The sequence below is a fragment of the Glycine soja genome, chromosome 9 (assembly GCF_004193775.1).
Source record: "Glycine soja cultivar W05 chromosome 9, ASM419377v2, whole genome shotgun sequence".
In the NCBI taxonomy this organism is placed as follows: domain Eukaryota; kingdom Viridiplantae; phylum Streptophyta; class Magnoliopsida; order Fabales; family Fabaceae; genus Glycine; species Glycine soja.
The window spans coordinates 1,777,786-1,795,575 of record NC_041010.1 but is presented as its reverse complement, the minus strand read 5'-3'; the positions used below and the strand labels follow the sequence as shown (position 1 = coordinate 1,795,575).

Below are 17,790 nucleotides of genomic sequence, written 5' to 3'. Positions count from 1 at the left end.
GCTTATACAATTAATTACCAAACTTAAAACATTAAAAGTATGTTCATGTTACAGTTTTTAGAAATGATGTACATGTTACATGTAACATTAGGAAAAAAAATCAAGTGTCCGTTTTTTTTTTTCCTTTTTTAATTATATTCTTAATAATACATATGCATCAAAATTGCACCATTTTAATATTAAATTTAATTATTTCATAATATTATTAATATAAGTATCACCCATTATACACACTACATATATAAACATCGATAAAATAATAAAATAATTTTTAAAAATGCATAATAAAATAATTTTTAAATAAATATATTTAATGTAATTTTGATTGTTCATAAGAAAAAAATTTATTTGTTAAAAAATTATATTTAATTTTGTATATTATGTCTTTGTAATTATATTTTAAAATTTTTATACTTTTAATAAATTTATAAATTATATAACATAGTACAATTATATTTTTTTATAAAATTATCTTACTAATTTTTATTCATATTTAATTTTTTATTTAAAATTGTAAGTTAAATGCTTTATAGGATTGATAGTAATGTCATCATGTGATAGAGGTTTGAGATTAGTACCGCTCACAACTACAAAGAAGAATGACGACAAATGAAAATGAAGGAACGAGAAATTGAAAGAGTGACCTGAGTGGAGTGAGAAAGTTTTGGTTTATTGGGAATAGGAGAGAGCAAACGAGAGGACCATGTTTAATTTTTAAAAAAAATTAATTTAAAGATGATTTTACGAAAATTTTCTTTAAAATTGTCTTTGAAATGTTAATGATATTTATAAAAATATCATCACACATTCAATGACAACGGTTTTAGAACAACTGTCATTGAGCGTGCTGGGAATACCACCGCACTTCTTATGGTCTTTATTTAGAGATTGATTTTGGGTTCAGAGATTTCAATTTTTGAATAAATGATTGTAGGATGGAATATGCACTCACAAGTTTAAAACTACCAGAAATTAGGTTTAAAAATCAAATATAAAACCAAATTTTTTATTGCCACAAAGTTACATGTATGCATATGTTAGAAAGAAGATGCAGCAGTGTGTCAAGAGGATCAGCAAACGGCCTAGCCACTTGAAGGACTTCGTGTAGTCACGACAAAGCTTTGCCATGGAAGCCTATCATAAAAACAATTACAACAACTTATCAGAAATAGTTATAATTCTGTTAATATAATTACCATTCAGTTGTAACAGTTATCATTCAGTTATACATGTCCAGTTGTGTATAAAAACAATGTAAATGAATGAATAAGACAGAAAAATTTGGATAATTAACTTGTTAGGAGGTCTTAGTTTTGGAAACCAAAGTAGCTTAGCCTTTCTCCCTCACCTCCGCTCCTAACAGCATCACTTCTAACAACATTTACATAGAGGCGACCAAAAACAGTATTTTCCTATTTACGAAGGCTAAAGAAATGAATTTAAATTTGGAAGATAAAAGATAAAGGTTACTTAAATTTGAGGAAAAAAAGTATTTAAGCCAATTAATAAGTCAATTAAGATAACTGATGCACAACATAAATATCGTTCAGAAACAGAAACCCTTAATTAGCTTAGCAGTTAATTAGCACAAACCCTTGTGTACAAATTAAACCGTACTCACCCTCATCTCTACCATGCAAGTCATCAACAATGGTGAAACCTAACTCTTTGGCCTATCTTTCTGCCACTTTTCTTCTTCTAACTGTCTCCACTTTAGTGTCTGCACATTCCTCACTCCACCACACTTTCCTTCAGTGCCTCACACACCACACAAAAAACTGCTCAACCCAACTCTCCGACATTGTCTTCGCCAATACCAACCCCAAATTCCCCACCGTGCTCCAAAACTACATCCGAAACGCGCGTTTCAACACCTCCTCCACGCCAAAGCCCTTACTCATCGTCACTCCCCTCACAGAATCGCACGTCCAGGCCGCTGTAATATGTGCCAAAACCGTCAACGTTCAACTCAAAATCAGAAGCGGAGGCCATGACTACGAGGGTATCTCGTACATCTCAAAGAAACATCCTTTTATCGTCCTCGACATGTTTAACCTTCGCAAAATCAAGGTAGACATAAAAAACGAGGTTGCAGTGGTTCAAGCTGGTGCAGTGATGGGAGAAGTTTATTACAGAATCTGGAAAAAAAGTAAAGTTCATGGATTCTCCGCGGCGGTGTGTCCCACTGTTGGCGTCGGTGGCCATATCAGTGGAGGAGGGTACGGTAACATGTTGAGAAAATATGGTTTATCTGTTGATAATGTCATCGACGCGCAAATTGTTGATGTGAAAGGAAATCTTCTAAACAGAAAAACAATGGGGGAAGATCTCTTCTGGGCTATTAGAGGAGGTGGAGGAGCCAGTTTTGGTGTCATAGTGTCGTTTACTATTAAGCTTCTTCCTGTGCCTAAAACGGTTACCGTTTTTCGCGTTGAGAGGACTTTGGAACAGAATGCCACTGACCTTGTGTTGCAGTGGCAGCAGGTGGCGCCAACTACTGATCCCGGGCTTTTCTTGAGGCTACTATTGCAGCCGGAAGGGAAAACCGTTACAGCCTCAGTAGTGGCTTTGTTCCTCGGAGGGGCTAAGGAGCTTGTGTCGATTCTGGAGAAGGAGTTTCCGCTTCTAGGGTTAAAGAAGGAGAGTTGCACTGAGATGAGATGGATTGATTCTGTTCTGTGGTTTTACGATGATAAGAGTCTAAAAAATGGCGCCAAACCTGAAACCCTATTGGATCGCCATGTAAACACTGCTTTTTTTCTTAAAAGAAAATCTGATTACGTTCAGAAAGCTATTCCAAGAGAAGGGTTGGAGTGTATATTTAAGAGGATGATTAAGTTGGGGAAAATAGGACTTGTTTTCAACCCTTATGGAGGGAGAATGGCTGAGATTCCTTCCGATGCCACGCCGTTTCCTCACCGTAAGGGGAACCTGTTCAAGATTCAGTACTCTGTGAACTGGTTTGATCCTTCGGTTGGTGCGGCTAAGAATTTTACGAATCAGGCTAAGAAGCTGTACAATTACATGACCCTTTTTGTGTCAAAGAATCCCAGAAGTGCCTTTTTGAATTATAGGGACCTTGATATTGGAGTTAACCGCTTTGGTAAAAATAGCTTTCAAGAAGGAGAGGTTTATGGGGCCAAATACTTCAATAACAATTTTCAGAGGCTCGTCAAGGTTAAGACCAAGGTTGATCCAGATAATTTTTTCAGGAATGAACAGAGTATTCCAGTATGTCCGAGCAAAGCATAGGGAGTGAAGAATATTCCCTATTTAGGCATCTCTAACCAACAAACTTGTATGAAATTCTATACTACATTTTAATGCTTAATTATAATCGCAATATTTTTTAGCTTGAAATGCTTATGAACTAACTAGCATCATTTACGAATTAAAGGCTCCCATATTCCTCCAAGTCTTACATTTTGGCCTTTGTAGCTGTTGGGAAATCACTTGTACTCCAACAGTAGCTTTTATTTAACTTCTACAACACACACCAAAATGCATTTTCAATCTTTGGCTTGATGGAAAATGAGTTTTATATGTAAAAATTAGAAAAGGAGTTGATAATTAATGACACAAAAAACTTGATGGAATTAAAAAGCGATGGAACAAATTAACATACCTGAACGAAGCAGTCATGCTGGTGTAGACTTAGGAGACTAGCACGCATACAGGGGTCTGAATTAGAGACATTTTTAATTACCTGGTGTACAATAGGATGCACTCTGGGACACGTTTCCTTGTAAAATGAGGGGTCTAGTTGTGCATATGAAGAGAATGGTGGTGCTCCTACCACAACCAATGCACAACCCAGCTATTACTGGCTCACAAAAGAGACTCCTTTTTCAAGTTGTTCTAAGTATATTGAACCTGTAATTGGGCTTCTGAGATCCCCCAGATGAGGAACATCTATTTATAGAGACACATGACCTCTCTGCATGTCGTGCTTCGGTATTTCAAATAATTTTCAATCATGCCACATAAAGGAAGAATGTAAAATTGAGCAGAAAGATCTCGAGGATTTCAAGTGTAGGTAAAAGGTTATGTGTTTGGTTTCATGTTTCAAAATTAAGTTGAAAAAATCACCTAATCTAATTTTATGTTAATGTTCACTCGGTTGGTTCTGTGTTAAAAAAATTATTTTATACAAATTCAGAATTAATTTTGAGTTGAAACAATTTTAAATAATTTTTGTGTTGAATTAAAACTTTTTTATAAAGAGTTTAGGTAACTCTCTTGAATTGTGTCTCTTCTCTTAGATTGTGAAGTTTTCTTCACTTTTCACTGATCATACGCGACTTTATCTAGTTAAATTGCACCATCCTTATTCTTTGTCCTCACTCCATTGCATGCTTGAATCCAAACTTTGGTTACTACTGGCAAAATGTTCAACATGTGTTTGTGTTGGAAACACGAGCGTACAAGCAAATTGTGGGCAGAAACTTTTTCAGATTTGCTACTATACTACGGTGCATATCAACATACTATTGTAACTTTACGTTCATTTGTTGTTAAAACAATAATTTTAATCCAACTTCATTAATACAGGTAGAAGATTAAAAGTAGCATAGATAATAATACTCGGTAACAAGATTCAGTAGTTCATCTACAAATACCCCAGCCTCTACTATGCTATCTTTTTCCATGTTTATCTGCATGATATGACTTAGAATTCTCATAATATATATATTAACCAGATCATACAAATACAGAGATAGAGCATAGGTGACGCAATGCACAAAAGTACAGGCATATATATCATGGTCCACCACAGGCACAAGCCACGTATGTGCCTATTGAACTCTTTATTAGGTACCTTTTAATGTCGGCATTTTGAAGCATACACTAACTTAAGTTTTTGTTAATTTATTTAGATTGAGCTAACCATGCCATCTGATGATTCTTTGGTGGCAAGAGTAGCCAATCCAGCAGAATTCCCATTAATAAAATTACATTGTTGTCTGATTTCTCCTTGAGATCCCGTTAGCACTCCAATGTTACCCATTTTTATCATTGAAGCCTTGAAGTTCTCAAAGAAAAGAGTTTGGTTACTGCTGAAGCTATTGACAATGGCAATGGTATCAGCACCGGTTGTGGAAAACAGCTCTTGGTCACTCTGAAGCAAGCCCTTGTTAACCTGAAGATTGGAGTAGTAGTTACTGTCCACTGTGTCAGGTGTGGTTGGGTCAAAATTGGTGAGGTTAGTGCCAGGCCCACCATTGGGGCATAGTGCACTAAGTGTTTGCAAGTAAGTTGTGTTAAGAGTTGGATCAGGATTGCCAGTGCTGCTGAAATTGTATAATCGGTCGACGAAAAATTTGCACTGAGCTCTACCAATTGTATGGGCACCTGAAAAATGAAGGCTCAAAATGTGCTGCCATTTTTTTTATAACTATAGAGATGAATTTTCTGAAGTGTGAAAAGGTTCATATGTACCTGAGAGTGCAACTAGATCAGTAGTATTGAGACCTTGAACAGCAAAGGCATCTTTAAGTTGAGTAAGGTTGAAGAATGGAGCTGGAAGATTTTGATTTGCAAGTGTTCTGTTTGCTGTTAAACTGTCCCTTCTACCCAATGGAACTTTCCAATCAGGACCATGAGCCTGTGCATGGTTGTAAATTTTAGAAGGGATAATAAAGTAAAAGCAAAAGTCATACCTGTTAACTTGGACTTTGATTTAACACAATATATTAAGAATGTTATAGTATTTATTTTTCAAAGTTGGCTGCGAGTAGACATTCCTTACTAATAATTTGTTTTAACTAATTCATCAACTCACTTTCATTTTCTCTGTCTTCATAAATAGTCACTTAATTTATGAGCGAGGGTTTATGGGAGACCATAAAATTGGTCTTAAAGTATATGAAGTAATCTTAGAAAAGATTGCTAATGAAATCAGAGAAAAGTGATTTTAAGAAGCAAAACCTCCTTTCGTATGTCAGTTAACAATTAAAATTGACACATTCTAGAAACTAAAAGAAAGAAAAGTTAAAATATTAGGCATAATTAAGGATTACAATTTAGATAATATGCACATTTAGACAACACACTAAACATGGAGATGGTCTCAACTTATAAAGTGGAAAGTAATGGCATCCAATAATGTTAGAAGAAATTTATTTAAAAATAGGAGTGAGACATACCAGAACAGAAGATATCTCAGCTGCAAGGGCAAGAATATCAGCACAAGAAACTACACCAGGACAAGCATTTTCCACCGCAGTCTTGATCTGGTTCACAACATCCAAACCTCTTATTGAGTTGTTGTTTGGGAAAGCTTGTTGCTCACTTTCTATTGTGGCTGTGTTGTTCAACAAAATTGATGCATCACAGCCCTGCATGCCACAAACATGAGAAACATCTTAATAAACTTATTACTTATTAACATATATGACATAAACATAAGACTAAATAGTACACTGATGGCAGAAGAATTTGTAAAATATTTTCAATGTTGTTCGGATTGAAAATGAGTTGTACTTTTGAAATTAAGTAGGAAGGACTCAATTAGCTTAAAGTGAAAACTGATGAATGTGTAAGTGTAACAAAATGGAGTTGACAATGACACCAAACTTAGGAAAAGTGATGAACAAACATGAAACATACTTGAACAAAGCAGTCATGAAAGTGGAGCCTTATGAGACTAGCAAGCATTCGAGGGTCTGATTTTGAAACGTTTCTAACAACTTCACGCACAATAGAATGCACTTTGGGACATGTGTCCCTATAAAAGGAGGGGTCTAGTTGTGCATCCGAAGAGAATGGTAGTGCACCAAGCACAACCAATACACAACACACAACTGTTACTTTCATTTTTTTCCTATTTGTAATTTGTTCTTAATAGTAGTGTGCTGAACCTGTTGATGAGAAGCATCTATTTATAGAGACACATGGCCTCTCTGAATGAATGCAATGTCGATCCTGCATTTCGTACTTCAGTGATTCAAATAATTTTCAATCATGCCACTTGATAGGAAAACGTGTAAAGTGGTCCGAAAGATCTGGAAGGGATTTCATGTGCATGTGAAAGATTAAATTTTGACTATACTTTCAAATTGCTTCTCGAAATTACATCAGTTGTTGAGCATTTTAAGTCTTTGTATATTGCAGTAAAATAAAAGCCTCTGTATATGTTTTAGAAACTTGACTTTACAACGAGCTTCATTTTTATAAATAGTTTTTTAAATTTAATGAATATAGTTCAATTGACAACACACGTTCAGTTCGTGGAAAAGATCTTGGTTTGATCCCATAGAATACATTCTTAAGTTGGGATGATGAGCTTTAAGTGTTTCTAAGTTTCAGACCAAGGATTCCTCTCATATCCGACTCAAATGACCGAAATTTGTGACAATACCTCGTGTTCCACCGGAAAGGCAAAAACCCTAATTAGGATAGTTAAAAAAAATACAACTTCTCGAAATTACATCAGTTGTTGAGCATTTTCTTAAAAAATAAAAAGTTGTTGAGCATTTTAAGCCTTGTATATAAAAACTTGACTTTACAATGAGTTTCGTTTTTTATATATCGTCCTTAAAAACTTGGAAGAAGTACATATTTTAAGTGACTGAAAAATGACAACCAAAAGGTCTAAACCATAGAAAAGACAACATAATTGCTTAATTATGTTCCATAAATTTAAGTACAAATGACAATTATCACCATCAAATTTTGTGGGCAAGCATGCTATAAATCCTCCAAACAACTTTGTCAATGATGATTCTGATTTTTAAATTTTTTTTGAGATAATGAGGATTCTGAATTAAAGACAAACCAATAGGATAATATACTTGTATTCATTTTCTTAATACGTTATAAAAAAATATTAAGTAAAAAAAAATGTGTACATAATGTTTTAGAAGCATAAAATTATTTAATATTTTTATTTGTAAAATTATTATACTAGTATTATAAATTATTTTAATTTTTATTGAGGTTAACATTGATAATTTAGAATTATTTTATAGGTTAAAAGAAAGAAAATATAAATTTGTGCTATGTGATGATACCAAAATATTATTTTTGTCATTTCAAAATAATTATATTTAAAATTATCAAATTAATTATCAAGAAATTAAAAATATTAAAAAATAATTTAATTTTTTTATATTAACATTTGTACTAAATAAAACAAAAATAATAATAAAATAAGATAGCAGCATAACTAAAAAAAATTATAACACTAAAACTTGAAATGTTAGTTAATTTGTATGAATACATAGAAAGTTTTAAACGCCTTGAAAAACATAGAAAGTTTTAAATAATTATTGTTTTGAAATAGAAGAATACATTGTATTCAACTAAAGAAGTACATTCAGAAAGAAAAAAAAAAAAAACTAAAGATTCGGTATGTCTTAAATCAAAGAGTAAAGCTATATTTATCAAACCCATACTATTGGCAGTGGTATAAGTCTTAATGATTTATTTAGTGAAAAAATTATATTATTAATAGATACTTGAGTGAATTAGGAAGGTGACCGAGGACAAAATCTATATTAAAAAAAAATACGCATCTTTATCAATAAAATGAGAGGTAATTTTTAGAGGATAAAACACAATTATAGTTATGGATTAAAAAAATAATCATAATTATAATATAGAGAATAAATTTTAAAATTATTATATTTTAATAATTATTTTTAATCATTTATTATAATTTTATTTTCTTAAATATACCTTACTCACGTTTAAGTTAGAAAAGGAAAAAAGCAAATTAGAATTTCTTTTTCTGTTGAATAAAAGCAGAGGATATGGAACATTTTTTTTATATATAGACTAAAGTTTTTTTGAGATGGAACATTGTTTATAGACTTCTTTTTTTAATTTTCCACGCGTTCTTTTTGGGTTTTTGTCGATCCATTATTTGCAAAAGTTACCTCCGTTAAACATTTTAATTTTCAAGACTCTGAAACAGAGCAGGAAGCCATTTTGTCCATCATAATGTAATGGGTTTCAAGCCTTTCGTCGATAGATGCTTTCCAAAAAAAAAGAACTTCCTACGTTCCTGTTTAGATCATTTTATTTATAAATATTTATAGAAAAATAAAAAATAAAAATAAGAGTTATTTATAAATTAAAATTAACTTATATATCCTACCTTCTACAGAAGTTAAATGTAAAATATTTATATAAAATTTAATTACATAAATTGATTTTAGCTTATACAGGAGATTCAATTAATTTTATTTTCTTATTTTTTTTATCATATAAGTGTTTATGAAGCAAAAAATAATTTACATAGTTCAAATTTTAGAGAAATTAGATGGATTAAAAAAACAAATTATTTTTTTATTTTTCTCCTATAAATACTTTTTATTCAAAGAAAATTATATTCGATATGTAAAAGTGCTTTTAAATCCCTTAAATAATGAAGACTTCATGTGAAAGTCTGTCATTGTTGTCCTTTTTTTTTCTCTAAAATTTCAATTTTATCTGTTTCTTTAAAAAATACGACCATTTTTCACAGAATTTAAAAATTTGTATTGAGAATGAAAAACTTTTGCATGTTTAATCAATCACAAATTATGTTTGAGATATTTTTTAATTTAATTATTATAAAACTCAATAAAATGACCATACATAAAAATTTCTTATCAATAGATAGTGTAAAAACTTTTCACACTATCAATTAATATATATATTATTTTCTGTTTTTCACAACATGCTACACTTAATAATATTTAGTATATAACAGTTTTAGGAAAAGTCGAAATTATATCATTTTAAAATTAAATAGGATGTGTCACAAATTATATCAGCCCATCTAAATTATAGGCATCGAATATAAGCTTGGCAAAGTTATTCATTTTTTTATAAACTCAAAGGTACAAAGGTGATAATTGATTGAAGATAGATAGCGGGGGGAATTCTCATAAAAGAAACATAATTCAATGATAACTTATATGAATTTATAATTATTATTTTCCAAAAATAATTATCTATTTAAATTTTTCGTTTTTATAATATCTTTAGAATGACATTGACAAGTCTTGGGTATAATTAGAGGTGGGCATTTGGTCAACTATAACAAAATCATGATTTCAAACCATAATTTAAATAAAAGCATAAAAAAATATTTGTTAATTATTAAGTCAAACCGGGGTTTGCTAATTATAAACCTGACACACATGAATCTTGGATAGCTGGAGTTCAGGGATCTCTAGTTTGTTTTATTAGCATTTATATCTTCTTATGCCAGTTTAATTTAATTTGTTCAGTTTATGAGCAAGAAACGCATAAAAAAAAAAAGTTTGAGCAAGAAGACAATTTTATTTTATTTTACAAAACAAGACAAATGTATTAAAAGCAGGCAAAATCAAGATGGCTTGAGGTTATAGGGACACATTTTTAGAACCTTTTATTTAATTAAAATGCCGTGAAGTATATAAACAAAATTAAAAATTAATATATCGCATAAATATTTAAAAAGTTATATTGTATTTGCGTTATGTTTAATATTTATTTTTAACATATATTTTACATTATAATATTTGAATTTAATTTTAATATATCAATAGTACAAAAAATTTGTATTCTCATCCAATTATAAATTGTTATATATGATAAAATTGTTAATTCTTATAATAATTAATTTAAAAATATATCCTTAATAATTTTTAGTTAATTAAATTTTTAAAAATGTAGGATTAGAAAGTTGACTTAGTTATTAAAGAGAGGAGGAACAGATTGGAGGTTTAAATTCTTCTTACGAACAAAAATTAATAAATTATTAATAACTAATTTTTATTGACAAAAAAATAATATAAAAAAATGGTATACTGAAAACATGAAAATCAAACCTATAACTTTCATGAATAAAACCTAAAATAGATATAATAATTGTATTTGATCTTATTCAAAAAATAACTTCTAACATTTATTTTCAATTATTATTAATTTAAGATTTTATTTACCGTGCAAGGCAACAACAACTAATACGTCTATGTATCAGAAGTACATGAAAAAATAACAATGAATACAGCTAATAACGTGTAAGACATAAATGACGAGACCAATTAGGAAGCTTGCACCTCCTTCAAACTCTTCCAATAATTTCTATTGAATGTGAGCCATTGACTTACACTAAGTTTTATTATTACACATTAATGGAGAAGGGCTCTTCCATAAAAATAAAAATAAAAAATTGTACATTAATGACAACGGAGGTAGTATGCTGTAGTTACAAGTGATTGTGTGAAGGGCTCGTAAATCAACACATAATGTTTTTTCTATAACAAAATCAAACATAATGTACACGTATATACCAACCGGAGTTGAAAATCACAATATAATATAATAAATCAAGGTTTTGAAATTTGAATCTCCGCTAAAATATGTTTTTATATTTAATATTTAATCATGAACATAATTACACAAAATAAGAGAAATGATAAAAACATTTTGTGACAAACTCTTTTAATTTCTTAATTTTTTTATAAAAATGATAAAATTTTGTGAATTATATATATATATATATATATATATATATATATATATATATATATATATATATATATATATATATATATGTCTCAGACATTACATTTGACATTACATTTTTTTTTGGTCATGTCAGACATTACTTATGAGTATGTCATACGAAAAGAATCTGAGCCTCGAGATCTTCGGGGAAGAAATAAAAGCTACTTTTGTCAGGTCTTGTTTGTCTGGCCAGCTTGTTGCTGAACTTATTGCACAAAGAAAGAAGATGGAGTTGGTGTGGTAAAAATTAATGTGCTTGAGGCAGACACATGCATCAAACATGGGGAAGAATATCTAGAACCATATGTGACATAACCCACTATAATAATTTATCACATTGTTTCAAACTTTCCGTTAGGATCCAATCTAAACCTATAGACTTTTAGTTCTCGGTTGCTAATATCCTACTCCATTGTCTATTACTGACCCAAGTGTACCTACGTGCCCAATCTGATTTGAAGTTTTATTTTTGAATTTGCCAATTAGAGTTGAAAATAACAAACAGTTTCTTTAAAGTTCATTTGCTTTTTCGTTTCAAAGATTACCTATCATAAATATTAAAAGGAGCTTGCAGTAGTACTAGATTTTAATTTTGATATATATTAACATTTTTGTATTATTAACTAATTACAAATAATTTTGATATATATATATATATATAGTTCTTATTTTAAAAATGTAAAAATTATAAATCTAAATTATATAATAATATGTATAGTCAAAATAAATAAATAAATAAATTATATTACATCATCACTAAAAACAATTGTGACATAACCACTTTAAAATATAATTTTTTATTATTTAAATAAATATACCGTCATATTTATTTTTTATTTATCAAAATAATAAAAGTTACAACTTGATATGTACCAAATATATAATAATCAAGTGTGAATTTTTATATATATTTTAAACACATATATACGTACCAATTCAACCAAGATTAGATCAAGATTTGGCCATTGACCCGTGAACCATATTGCCTCCTCCAATTCAATAATTAATTGGATAACATAAAAATATTATGAATAACATATAACTTCAACAAAGAAATTTGAAACATGTTCAAAAGACAATAGAGCAACAAGCCAACAACCATCTAAAAATTGTTTTTCCTTATTAATTGTTGCATATTCAACTTACTAGCGTTAGCTTGTGTACCGTGCAAGGCATGCATTAATAAGAAAAAAAATTACATTATAATTTAAAAATAAAAATATAACTCATATACATTTAATAGGAATCACATAAATTCCATCTAATAAAATGAAAGAATAAATGTTGAAAAATGTGTTTATAACATATTTTTCCTTAAAATATTACCTAGTTAGATTGTGTTTGGGAACGTTTACATCATTGAAAAGGGAAGTTTCTATTTTCTAATAAAAAAATGAGAAGTAACAATTTGTTTGAAAGGACGTTTAAGACTTGCGAACAACAAACCAAACAGATTCTTAATAATCGTTGCAGTGCATATATAGCTAGTGCCTAGTGTCATGTGTGGAACCCGTAAAAGCAAAGCCCAAAATTGCTGATTGCCACCATTTGAAATTTATGTTCATATGTTAGTATTAAAAATCCAAGTGCCTTTAAAAAAAAAAAGGTTCAAGTGGTCCTGCTGAAATGACACGTGGGCGGCACGACCAGGATTTGTTTATATAATATAAATTTTTCATTGGCATTTACGTCATTAATTATACTTTAAATGGCATGGTGGGCTGTGGAAGTATGTTACTATCAAGTAGTAATATCAACAATTAACCAAAAACTAGTGTTCTATACTTTAATTCAAGTAAGTGGTGCTTTGCAAGCTCTAACTCAGTTTCACTCAAACCGATAAATTGTTGTAATAAAATTACTTATGATAATATTATCAAAAGGACTTTTTTGGTACATAAAATAAAAGACCTTAGCTCTTATAAACCAAAAGATATATGAAATGAAAACGAGGTAGTATTCAATTTTTATTTAAATTAAAGTATCTAAAAATTAATTCATTTTAAATTAAGGGTGAATATATCTTTATTTTATTACCTTACATAAATTTCACATAGAATAGTTAAATTTTAAAAATCAAAGAATTGTGAAAGGTTATTTGTGGAAAAAAATACATTTCTCAAATTACTAAACTATAGGTTTTATTCTGAATGTTTCAATAGTTTGAAACACTCGCTAAAGTTAGTCTGAAAAAGAAAAAAAAAGTCATGGATCCCATACAAAGAAAGCGGACAGAAGATATAATGAAAAAAGTGAAAGAAAAAGGGAAAATAGAAAAAAAAATATAAGAAATTTTTTTTAATTACAATATAATTAATACTGGAAGTCGAGACAGATATATTATTATATATCCGCGCCTTAATTGTTTTTCATGTTTTTTTAAAATAAAAAAAGATATCAAAATAATAAGTTATAAATGTAGCTATCAAAATAAAATGGGTGCGTACACCAAAACACCATATTCCGTTTATATATAGTTATATATAAATCGATTTTTTCACTTAAGTCAATTTCATTTCATCCTTCATAAGATTATTATGAATAATAAAAAAAATATCCAGAATATTTAATGTAATTACATATTGAGATTTATTGTTGATTACAATAATTATAAAATTTTAAGTATATAATTAGTAAATTAAACTTGACAATAGTTTATTCTTCTTTTTTACACATATGAAGTGAAAGATCAAGGAAATATTTTGGATTAAATGTGAACTAATAGTTAATTATTATTTTTTACTAAAATTCAAATGAAATGTTTCTGTCATTTCTCTTGTATAAAGAAAAAGAAACAGTAGGTCCACCTATGAAGTTTTCTTTTAAGCTGGTATCACTATTAGTTGTATGACAATCTGATCTAAATCTAAGCCCAATTAATGGAAAAATATAATTTGTAGTTAATGAAACACTGAACCAAATAATCATAAATGAATAATTGGTTCATTATAATTAAAATATTGCCTGCTACTTTTTCAATAGCTTACCTTTTTAATTATGCCATCAATATACAGATGATTGATATTATATTTTAGGTTCAGGATCTCTCTCAAAACTAGAGGCACGGAAAGGAATTGCTTATGAACACTACATGATTCAAAATACAATAAAGAAAGTGTAACACAAACACAGTACACAACAAGTAGTGGCGCGGGCACATGGCATGAATATGCCTAAAGCTTCTTTATTGGTCTCTAATCGCACCATTTTTAAAGTGTAAACTATTCATCCTAATCCAATTAGATTGAGCTAACCATACCCTCCTCTGATGATGATTCTTCGGAGGCCACAGTAGCAATATCAAGTTCAACAGATTTCTTGTTAACAAAGTTACAATGTTTTCTGATTTCTCCTTTGTTCCCAGTGAGCACACCAATGTTACCCATCTTAATCATTGAAGCCTCAAAGGCATCAAAGAAGACATTTTGGTCACTGCTGAACCTATTGACAATGGGAATGGTATCGGCACCGGGTGTCGAGAACAGCTCTTGATCACTCTGAAGCAAGCCCTTCTTGACCTGAAGATTGGAGAAGTAGACCCTGTCAATTTTATCAGGAGTGACAGGGTCAAAATTCACAAGGTTGTTGGGTCCACCATTCGGGCATATTTGGCGCAATTGTTGCAAGTAAGTTGTGTCAAGAGTTGGATCAGGTTTGCCTGTGCCACTGAAATTGTACAATCGCCCAAGAATGAAAGAGCAGTGAGCTCTGCCAAATGTATGAGCACCTGAAATTCAATCATGCATAAATCATTTTTTTTAATCCTAGTGTGGTAGAATGTTAATTTTTGTTAATAGAAAGTATCAAACTTTTTTTTTTCTCTTAACCATTCAACTCACTTTATATCTCAGAATCATGTAAAAATCATATACTAATCCATCACGGACTCTCTTTTTTAGAGTAATGTCAATGGTTTCATTAATAATATATCCCTTTGAATCCAATATCTTACCTTACCCTGAATTTCAAGAATTTTCCTATTTATCATTGTTATTTTTTAAATTTTGCAACATATATAGGATGAATTTAATTGGGAAGATTTTCTTACCTGAGAGTGCAACTAGATCAGTAGTGTCAAGACCTTGAACAGCAAAGGCAGCTTTAAGTTGAGTGAGGTTGAAGAAAGGAGCAGGAAGGTTTTGATTGGCAAGGGTTCGATTTGCTGTTAAACTATCTCTTCTTCCCAATGGAACTTTCCAATCAGGACCACCACCCTATATATTAATTAATATACATATTTGTAAGATGTATCATTTTAAGACCAATAAAGTAAAAGGTGTTCTTAATTAAACATGACTAATAATAATATAGACTTTGAGCTATGTAATAATTATCAATGTTACAGGATCATGATAGACTCATAACTATGTTTTGTGAAAGATCTTTCATTTAATTATGATTAAAATGAGTGAAACCTTAGACATATCATGTGTAATTGATTGCAACCTTTTTTGGTTGGTATACTTTATGATAATGATTCTATCTAAACTCTACTCTTGAAATTAAACATTTGTCAAAGATTTGAAACATATATATACAATGTGATTTTATACTCAGCACAGAAGCAAAATGAATTAGAAATAGCATTAATCCATACCAGAATAGAAGATATTTCAGATGCAAGGGTAAGAATATCAGCACAAGAAACCACGCCGGGGCAAGCCTGTTCAACTGCTGTCTTGATGTCGTTCACAACATCCAAACCTCTTAGAGAGTTGTTGTTTGGCAGAGCTTGTTGCTCACTCTCTATGGTGGCAGTGTTGTTCAACAAAACTGATGCGTCACATCCCTGAATGTCACAAACATCAACAACATAATCAATTCATATTTCTTGTTAGTATTCAAAACACCTATGGATGAGAATGAAATGGTAGTATTCTCTCATATCCAAATTTGAAGTGTATGATTTTAACATACACTACTCTTTCTAAAATAAAAGACATGTCGTTGAAGTTTGGAGCATATACGTTCTGGGTGAGAGAAAAAAATTATGTGTTTGTGTCTAATGTGCTTTAAAAATTACTTCCAACGGATACCCGTGCTCCTTTTTATAACACTTGAAAGAAATAATAAAAGTGGAGTATAATGAGACTAGAAAACTTGAAACTTTAAGATGAATAAAGTGAATAAATAAAAAAATTGATTGTCCTTTTTTTGTGTTGTGCTTGTGTTGCATGTTTCTCTAAAATGATGTCGTTTTGAAAGTTATGTTTTAAAACGACGTCATTTTGAATCAAAACTACTTCGTTTTAAAGAACAACATCAAAAAAGACAGCAGAAAGATGAAGTTCATAAATAAGTAAACATACTTGAACAAAACAGTCATGAAAGTGAAGTCTAATGAGACTGGCAAGCATGCGGGGATCTTTCTTGGAAACGTTCCTCACCACTTCGCGAACAATGGAGTGAACCTTGGGACACGTGTCTCTGTAAAACGAGGGATCTAGTTGTGCATCTAAGGAGAGTGGAAGCACTCCAACCACAACCACTACAAAGCACAGACTAGTCACTGTGAGATGGAAACACCCCATTTTTCTCTTACGTTTTTGCAAGACTTGCTGCATGACTAGCCTTTATTTATACCATAATGGATATTGTTCCCGTCGCCCACGGAGGATTATGGTAAATGACTATTTTGGCCTCACATCTCTAAGTTGCTCATAATTTAGTTTATAAGAGAAAATATTAATTTAGTCTTTTAATGTGTAAAAGTGTGATAATTATATTTTATTTTTAAATTCGTGTTATTATGATGTAATATTCAACGACTAATTTAATATTATGTAATTATTGCACCTTTTTCTTATTCAAAACTAAATTTTATTTTTTTTTATTTTTTCATGTACTAAATTATTTCTTTCTTACATATTTAGAAATTAAAATAGTCATTTATTCAAAGGATTATTATAAGTGTTCATAATTATGATCATTTTGGTATTTAAATAAGTAAATTAATGACAATTTAATTTCTAAAAAAATAAAATTTCAGATGGATTAGTCCTTACAATTAAATGATAAAATGATCACATAAAACTTAACTGCATGATGGTTGTGCTTGTTATACATTTAGGTGAACTTTTATTCTTGATTATATATATATATTCTCTTGTATAAGAAGAAATTAATAAAACACTCGTTGAAAAAATTCACAAAAAATGGATTAAATTAATTTTAACATATTCAACAAAAGCTACAAAAGATACCCGAAAAATATATATTGCGTGATTTTGAGTTGTTTTAACAGGAGGAGAAGGAGATTAAGAAAAATAATATAGTAAGTAATAAAAAACCTTTAAAAAATTCAAT

The 17,790-nt window shown here is 30.1% G+C and overlaps 2 protein-coding genes across 2 annotated transcripts; one reads left to right on the top strand and one right to left on the bottom strand.

The window, feature by feature from the left end:
- Positions 1-1,650: 1,650 nt before the first annotated feature.
- Positions 1,651-3,336, top strand: LOC114367717 (berberine bridge enzyme-like 21). The gene has a single exon (XM_028324912.1). The coding sequence runs from the start codon at positions 1,651-1,653 to the stop codon at positions 3,250-3,252; it is 1,602 nt and encodes a 533-aa protein (XP_028180713.1). The 3' UTR covers positions 3,253-3,336.
- Positions 3,337-4,646: 1,310 nt separating this feature from the next.
- Positions 4,647-17,053, bottom strand: LOC114367798. The gene is made up of 10 exons (XM_028324996.1): positions 16,794-17,053; positions 16,082-16,273; positions 15,533-15,698; positions 14,735-15,211; positions 13,382-13,395; positions 6,971-7,004; positions 6,610-6,839; positions 6,147-6,338; positions 5,440-5,605; positions 4,647-5,352 (listed from the first exon to the last, which is right to left on the bottom strand). Exons 1-10 carry the CDS (start codon positions 17,046-17,048, stop codon positions 4,874-4,876), a joined length of 2,205 nt encoding a protein of 734 aa, XP_028180797.1. The 5' UTR covers positions 17,049-17,053; the 3' UTR covers positions 4,647-4,873.
- Between the last annotated feature and the right edge of the window lie 737 nt (positions 17,054-17,790).